At 38.7% G+C, this 9,013-nt stretch overlaps 1 protein-coding gene across 2 annotated transcripts in view; it reads left to right on the forward strand.

Annotated features, from left to right (window-relative positions):
• The window catches only part of tbc1d8b (TBC1 domain family member 8B), a 28,588-nt gene extending 24,695 nt beyond the window's left edge, over positions 1–3,893 (forward strand). For both annotated transcript variants that reach the window (XM_012864703.3, XM_012864704.3), the window contains one exon: positions 53–3,893. In XM_012864703.3, the coding sequence (XP_012720157.2) occupies positions 53–487 (435 nt within the window). In that variant the 3' untranslated portion in view covers positions 488–3,893. The remainder of the gene's footprint in view (positions 1–52) is intronic.
• Positions 3,894–9,013: the final 5,120 nt, after the last annotated feature.

Below are 9,013 nucleotides of genomic sequence, written 5' to 3' on the forward strand. Positions count from 1 at the left end.
TTTTCCATTACAAATGACCCTAGTTAAACTTTGTTTTCATTTACCATCTTAGGCTCAGTTCATCCAGTTCTCCAAGACCCTCTACAATATCTTTCACGGTGATCCCGAGGAGGAGACGCTGTACCGGGCCGTTGCCCACGTGACCAGCCTCCTCCTCAGGATGGAGGAGGTTGGGCGGAGGCTGCAGGAGCCGAGCAGCCCGCCCCCGGAGGCCACGAAGCCCGTCAGCGCAACCGCTTCTGCAGAGGCGTCTTCAACCGAAGAGGCCTCCAGCAAGCCGGAGGCCTCAGACGCCTCCAGTTCTAACAACAGCCAGGAGGGGGCGACGGAGCAGTCGGACGAGGATTGGTCGTTTTCCTTCGAGCAGGTCCTGGCCTCGCTGCTCAACGAGCCCACCATCGTCAGCTTCTTCGAGCGGCACGTCCACATTCACGCAAAACTAGGACAGGCCAGGGTCGCCCAGCTCAAGCTGAAGGCCAAGAAGTAAAAAGACGTTAATGGCTCTGACTCAAACCGCAGGTTTAATTTCCGTTCTCCGGTCAGATCGGGGAGAGGATTTTGACGCTGAGATGGGTTTAAATTCTGTGTTCATATCGTCGATGATCCAAAATAAGGGAATCTTCAAGATGCTAGAGTAGGTTCACTGACCAACACATTCATCCTGTTCTTAATTGTAACTCACAACACAGACTTAGAGTAGGCTGAGGGTTGTTCCTCACATCTCATTATGCATTTCCATCCTTACTCGCTCACGCAGCTGCACTTTCAATAGATTTCAAGTCAGATTTAAGAAACTGTATGATATAACATACTGTATGACACATGTCTATAAAAACCAATAGACTTAGAATCTGCTTCTGAATGTTTTGATGTATATTATCATTCAGATTAGTATTCACTTCTTGCAATGAAACTACTGTGTATGATAGTCTGTCCTTTGACTGGTTCGTTATGCTCAATATTTAAGCTTAGTGTAAGAAACACCAGCTTAGTTATTAGTTGAATAGATCAGTAGTATATCGGATAGAGGACACGTTTTATTGTTGTTCCTGGAAGCCATAAACTGATCAGAGTTAATCTGACTGAAAAATTATACATTTTGAGAGCAAAAAATAATAAAGTGATTAGACTTTAGTGAAAACATTTGCAATAACCAGGGCTAGATTTAAGAGTCTGGGGGCCCCTGGGCTGAAGCAAGTAGTGGTGTCCTACGCATATTAAGGTTTTCCTTGCACATGTAGATTACAATAGAAAGCTAGGTCCAAATCATCTTCACAGTTTTCAAAACAGTCTTTGTATATGTCTTTTGGGAAAAAAAGAAGATAATCTCCTCCATAAAGGCATTTCTGAAAATGTCAGCCTGAAATGTTAATGTGATTATATCAGGCCTGTATATGGAGACTGAACCGCAGCAAAAGAAACCCCAGCATCAAACGAGTTAGGCTGGTGACGTCTTCGTTTTCAGACAGTTGTGTATGGCTGTTCTGCACAAATCAAAGTAGTTTAAACACACCACAGGGGTCTGAGCGTGGACGTATTCGTTTGAAAATTTTCCGACTCCTATACAGGTATGTCTCAATCAATTGGAATATTATTTCAAAATTATTAGATTTGTGATTGAGTTCAAAACATCAGACTCTTAAAGCGATTCATTTCACACGGAGCAATATAGAGCAAGCGATATTTCTGTTTTTTATGATTGTGGTTCACACCTGATAAAAACCCTAAACTCTGTTTCTCCAAAAAAATTATGTTATGTAAGACAAAATGTAAAAAGGAAATTGGTTGGAGACTTTATTGAAATATTGTGATCTATATAACTGAGGCAATAGTGACTTCACTGGGACGTTGCCAAAGAAGCTGGCTGTTCAGAGTGCTGTTGGTGCATATGTCATATATGCATATTGATGGAAAGTTAGGTGGAGGGAAAAACTATTGTGGAAAAAGATCTAAGGATTAAGTCCATTTGAGAAATTGGGGGAGGTTAACTAGCCGTTGATTAGACTGAGAGCTTTAAAGAGCCGCCACTCACAGGTGGACCGTTCTGATCTTGCTTCTGGTTCAGAAACATCAGAACGGTCCTACCTTAGCAGCGCCACAGGCCGATTTCCTCCTGGCAACGCTCTGCCAAAGCGGTAACTCGTGCTTAAGGAGCAAATTAAATAAAAACGGACCTCAAAACCACGGGGCTCACAGACTTCTGCCCTGGTAAGTCCTGGCTAAACGCTGGCCCTGGCAATAACATGCAGCAGAGGGCGCTAATGTGCCACAACGCATTCAACTGCTTTGCTTGTCCAGCAGCAGTCCAGGTTAACATATTTTTTTTTAACCCAGGCTCATGCTTGACCAGCATCACCAGTGAATTTAGATCACAGATTTCTTTAGTAGGTCAAACATGTGCCTGAAAACCAAGATATGTGCGGATAAACCTGCTGCATCCTCCTGTGGTGCCGCCTGTGGACTTCACTATTCAACTTGATGACGTTTTAGCTACATGTCGTCGTAACTTTATCCTCCTCTGTGTCGCTCTGGTGTATCCGTGAGGCTTCTGTGAACCTCAGTGAGCTCCAGGACTGTTGAATAAGGATATTGTGTTTCATCATATCTCAGGGTGATTTGCGTAAACATAAACAAGGTTAAAAAGGGATATTTTTCAACCTGAGACACAAAACGGTATATGAACAGAATTCTATATTACAGCATTTACATATAGAGCATGTGTAGCATAGTTACAGGATTAGCAAGGCGTCTGCGAGCTGCTTTGCTACCGGGAGCCAGAATCTGCAGTGTTTTGTTTTCGCTGTTTTTTTTCTCTTCGTATCTATTCTGTCTGTGAGCGATTTGCACATGTTGTTTATAGATTTACAAGCTGTAGATGTGCCTGTATCTCAGCCAGATCTTGTAGGCGGGGGGACTCAACAAAAAAAAAAAGGGGTCAGGACCACTGCAGCAGGGGCTTGTCTCGTCTTCTGGGGGCCAAATTAAGGAATATAAAGCTTTACAGTATGTGCTTTTTGCCCCCAGAGCTTAGCTTTTAGTTCGTTTTTAGGTGCCTCCTAAATGAAGCTCTAATTTTTGTGCTTGCTGTTTTTAATCATTTTGCCACTTGCTGAATATTTAAATTTTTTTTTGCCGTTGACTGATCAGGACTGAAGGACCAACCTCTTGTGTGTTGTTACTTTTACTGCTGAAGGAAGTTTACCAATTGATTTTTAAAATAACCATTTCTCTTGGGAGAAAAAGAATAATAAATAAACCACGGTTTATATGTGCAATGCATAAGAAAATAGTCAAAATGCATCATTGATGTTTGAGATGCTATCACGCCCTAACACTAAAAGTTGAATAATAAATTATAGACTTCTCAGTGGTGAATATCATCAGACAGTAATGAGCATCAGCAGCAGAGTTGATTATTTGAATGTTATGAAAGCTATATTTGGGCATGGTTTTACTTTATTAGTAACTGTTTCCCTGCAGTCATGGTGGATTCTGGACATCTTTGAATGTCATAAAATTGCAAACAGCATCTTATTAGGAAACAGGATGTGCATGGATTATGAGTTTGTGCATGCTTTGCTCTGTCAGTTTCTCTTTATTAAAAGTATATTGAAGTCTTTTTTTATATAAGCGCTTTGATTTATAGAATGTTTTCTTTTCTTTGACAGAGTATTCATATCAAACATTAATTTATGCAAAAACGTTCCTTTTTTTTTAAAGCCCATAAATGTTGCTGTCCTCTTTACAGAGAAGGGAAAAGCCAATGCACGGCTCTGGAAACCTCTTGATTGAACTCTTGTCTTGCTCTACACGTGACGCTTGGATGTTTGATTTATTTGGATTGGTTTTATTGTCACCTAAATGTATGAGAATAAAGAGCAGTGATTTAATAAGTCGTGTCTCTAAGGTCTTTGTTAGGATTTCTTTACGTGGAAGAACAAAGCTACGTAGGTGGTAGATTTGCACAGCAGGTAAAAGTGAGGCTGAATGTTTTAAGTGACGTGGTCTGACTTGAACTGGCATCATATGCAGAGTTCCTACCAGTTTCATGCAAAAGATCCATACTTCTCCAGACTCACAGTCAGAGTTGTCCTCCTTTGATAAAAAGCTATTCAGACCCAGGTATTAAATGTTCACTTTTATATACAGAAAGGCTATAATTTATTTATTTACTTTCTTTTACTTTCTTTTTTAGGTATCACATTACACATGTCAGCTTAAATAATAATACATATGATTTAGCAATGGTATCAAGGTGTTACACGATTGTATCTGTTGCTTTATGTCTGTTGGTTGTGCTGTTCTTTTTGTGTCTCTTTCCAGGTGATGGAGCAGACAGAGGACATTTTATCATTCTCTTCCTTTTATATCTTCTTTCTTTCACCTCTTCTTTTTTTCTTCTCTTCTTGTTTTTCTTTTACTCTCCTACTTTCCCATTGTAGTGTCCATATAATTTGAAATTCTCCCTGCAGGGATCACAATAAAGCTATTTACATGCACAAATCAAGCGGAGCATTATGGCGAAAGCTGTTTGCTCCACTTGTGAAAGTAAAATCTGTCGAGCTCTATTTGGCATTAAGATATCAATTCTTATTGCCACATTGCTAGACAGGACACTGGAAAAAAAATAAAAAAGCTATTCAGACGATAATTCAATATAATTGACTTTGAGATGACGTGTGTGGTGAATTGCTGCCATGTAAATAAATTGAATTGTGAAATATTAAATATGTTTTTGAAAAATTGATGGCAGGTATTTCTGCAACGGGCAGACTTTTTAAATCTGCAATCTCAAAAAACCTGAAACTGCAGGGAAGGACGGAAGACAGGCGTGGCACAAGAAGGAATGAGGGAAGGACATCAATTGAGAACGGGCATGGAGGGCTCACCGAAGAAAGGACATGTGGGAGAAAGGAAGAACACTAAAAAGAAAGCAGGAGAGGATGGAAAAGGATTACCTGAGAGGAGAAAAGGGTCAGAATCAAGGCGATACAACCATCAAGGGTCGTCCAAGGATTTGAGACCGGGGCAGAGGGTTGCCTTTCAGCTGGAGAACAGCCCTGAACCTCCAGCCCTTTAACAATGTGGTGACTAACATGAAAACATTTTCTCATATTAGAACCTATTCCTCACTCAAATATTTGTATTGTCAAAGAAAGACAGCAGTGATCTAATCAATCTGTGTCAATTTAATTCTTCCCTTGAATGGATCCACTAAGTGAAGCACATAATCTAGAGAAATGACACCCAGACGCAGCACTGTTTTGAGGTAGTTTAGATTGATGGGTAAAACCAGAAAAGAAGCAGGTTCTCCTTGATGGAACATTTTTAGTTTCCTACCGTGGTGTTTTACTCTGCTTTACTTAGTTTTGATCGTGATCTTATACGTACCTTAACTTATGTTTTTTCCTTGCAGCATTGATAAGAAAAGTGAATATGATGTAGATGTAGATTTGTCTTCATCACATTGTTGACAGCTTGCCAAAGTTTTCTTCACTTCTAGAGTTAGTATAACTCCAGCTGGTCTAACCTGCACAATATACTAAATAAGTTACAAGGGATGAGTCTCGTTTTTGCACAGTGACTATTTCAAACAGAAATTTTGGCAGAACATTGTTCTCCGTTTTAATATCAACGTCAGAAAGTGTCTGATATTTATCCATCTGTTTGGCAAGATGAAGAATCGACAAGTGTGCTGGTAAACTGTCTCTTTCCTCTGTGTGGAGAACGGCAAACCGGCTATCAGCTGTTTTTTTTTTTTTTTTTTTTACTTTAGGCAAAGAGGCTCAATCACTTTAACACTGTGAGGAACATAAATACTAAAAGGTAGTTTTTTTTAAGAAGTTAGAACTTTTTAAAAATGTAAACCAACCCTGGATTATTTCCTCTAAAGTCTTTTCGAACAGAAAAGAAATTCTCAAAATTGCACTAAACGTTTTTCTGTAACGAGCAAAAAACGAATGACTACAAAAATCAGTTTTAAATCAGTTTATTGGTTTTATTCTTATCTCATGGAGATAAGTAAATGTCTTGCATGCACATGCCTTCTTGTCGTCCCTGATGTTTGGAATCAAGTGGAAAGCTCTCAGACTTTCAGGTCATTGTCTTTGAGCCTTGGATTCTTCTTGGTGTGGTTGGGGCTGCAAGCAGAGTCTGGTTCTGCCATGCACTTATTTGGGGCAGGTTAAGACACTTTGGATTCTGATGTAGAGCTCATTAGCAGGACTCTGGAGAACCTGACTGCATACTGAGGATATAATTTAGCCATTTATTTCAGGTATGCTGGACCAGGGACACATCTGTAAAAGTTGCAGAACACCGGCCCCTAGAAGACTGGAATTCAGGACCCCTGGCCTAGACCATTAAATCATATTTACTATCATAGTTTTGGGAGGGGGGGAGGGACCCCCCAGCTTCCCTCCAGCTCTGCCCCTGATCTCCTCCTTTAGTTTTGAGAGCAGTGTTAGCATAACAAATGACCTGTGTCTCGGAGGCAGGCTAGATAATGGAAGAACATGTTCTTTATTTATCCCAACAATTAGAAAAAGACCAAATATGTGGAGCATAATAGTTTTAAATATCCAGTTGTCGATAACAGACTTTTTACAATTCCACACTCTTATCACTCATTTTACCTTAGGCTAAAATCAATGATAGAATCTCTGCTTTGTTTCTCATTGCTGTTTTAATTCTAATATATTCTAAGATTATAGTTTAATAGCTTAAAATCTGGCATTTTGACAGTTAACAGTTTGTCACACATCTATGTTTAATCATAGCCTCTGTAATTAAAAGCAAAATACAAATTGTAACTCTATATAACAAAGCTTTACAGCTTCAGGAACTTAATTTCCCCTATAGTAAGCCACATGAATCCCTTTCTATCTTTTATCATCAGTTCTATTCATTTTTAACTAACCTGAATTATTTTTTGGTCAAGCTATCTACCCTTAATGTGTTTTTATTTAATTTTATTTAATGTGAAATGATCTGGTCCGAACTTTATTTTTAAAAGTCTATCTCTCAAACTTTTAGCTAAACCTTCCATGCTTCTTTGTCAGGCGATCTCTGAAATTTATCTATGTAAAAGCTGCAGTTCTCTTGACATAAATCAACATTTTTGAAACCGTGGCATGCATAATTTAAACCTAATTACTTAGTACAGATGAACAGAGATTTAGTCACAGGCAAACAAAACATTCAACAGTGAAGACAAACCACACGCAGGCCTAATTTTCCTGGCTCTTTTTCCTACAAATTTCTGTACTGCGGTCAAGCCAGCCTTCACTTGGTTTTGTAGGTCATGCAAACACCATGCATTATGGTAGTAAGGCGTGAGACTACTTTTCAAAATAAAAGCAATATGTTTGACGTGTATTGACTTTTTCTTTTTTACACATATCAACTTGAGTTATAATTTTTACTGCTTTATGTATTTTTTTTTTTTTATTCAGGCCCTCTAGTGAATATGGAAATATATAGTTTGGTCACTCTCATAAGCCTCAACAACTACTAAAAACATTTTTTTCAAGGTGACTACTTTAATTTATAGATGACAGATGATGATCTCCAGATGTTACTCATCAAAGTCCATCTGCATAATGCGGAATTTCAAAGTAAAAGTCCTCCAAAATTTCTATGTCACGTCACTTTGACCTAAGTTGCTGTCAATGAAGCTATTAAACTACGTTTTCAGTGAACAATTTTGATTTACTATTACAGTAAAAGACCTCCAGATAACACTCAACAAATTTCATCCACATCTGATGTGGAATTTAAAAATAAAAGCCACTCTATGTATAGTCACTTTGACTTAAGTTGCTGTCAATGTTGCTACTAAACTGTAGGTTTTCAGTAAATATTTTTGGTGCATCATGACAACAGAATTCAATTCAATTTTACTTATATAGCGCCAATTCATGAAACATGTCATCTCAAGGCACTTTCCAAAGTCAAATTCAATCAGATTATACAGATTGGGTCAGATTATACAGATTGATCAAAAAAAAAAAATTCCTATCTAAGGAAACCCAGTAGAATGCATCAAGTCCCGATGAGCAGCATTCACTCCTGGAGAAGCGTAGAGCCACAGGGAGAGTCGTCTGCATTGTCCATGGCTTTGCAGCAATCCCTCATACTGAGCGAGCATGAAGCGACAGTGGAAACAAAAACTCCAGATGCTGCTCAATAAATTTCGTCCACAACTGATACGATATTTAAAAATAAAATCCACTCAAAATCTCTATATATAGTCACCTTGACCTAAATTGCTGTCAATATCGCTACAGGTTAACATGTTTAACCACCGTCAGCTAAGACGGAAGACCAACGGTTCTTCACCTTATTGCGTTCCTCGTGCAAGGGTGCATCTCTTTTAGTTCCGCTATGTCACATATTTATTACTGTACCTTATTCTATTTTTATATGTTTCTATTTCAGACTGTTTTAATACGCTTTCATATTACCATATACTTTTCATTCTGTTTTAAACAGTTTTCTACTGCTTCAAACTAGCCAGTTTCTTCTCTCAGTTTTCAAAATAAGATCCAAACAATGCAATCAGCCTTCATAACTCTTCCCCCGCACTATCACCGAAACCATCCCATTTTCTGCTTCTTTCCAGAGGTTTGTGTGAAGTAAGTTAAGGCAACTGTAAGGTCCAGGTAACCCTCTACATGTGCTCTCAACCCCTTCTCAGCCCTAGCCAAGGCCAACATTCCCTCCCTCAGTCCTGTCATCACTACCAAAGTGAATCAATTAACACTCTCCTCCAGATATGAAGACTCCACAGACTGTTACCAAATATTTTTAATGAAGGCTTTTAAATGTTTGGTCCTGTTTTTCCTTGCTTTCATAAGCACTACATTTATTGGTGTATTTTATCTACAGTTTATTATTATATTGGTTGCTTTATTGACTGTAGCATTAGTTTTTTGTAAATGTAACGTGTGTTATGAATAAAACTATTATTATATCATTATCTGTGACAGATTGGCGACCTGTCCAGGGTGTA

Source organism: Fundulus heteroclitus, chromosome 11, assembly GCF_011125445.2.
Source record: "Fundulus heteroclitus isolate FHET01 chromosome 11, MU-UCD_Fhet_4.1, whole genome shotgun sequence".
Classification (NCBI taxonomy): Eukaryota; Metazoa; Chordata; class Actinopteri; order Cyprinodontiformes; family Fundulidae; genus Fundulus; species Fundulus heteroclitus.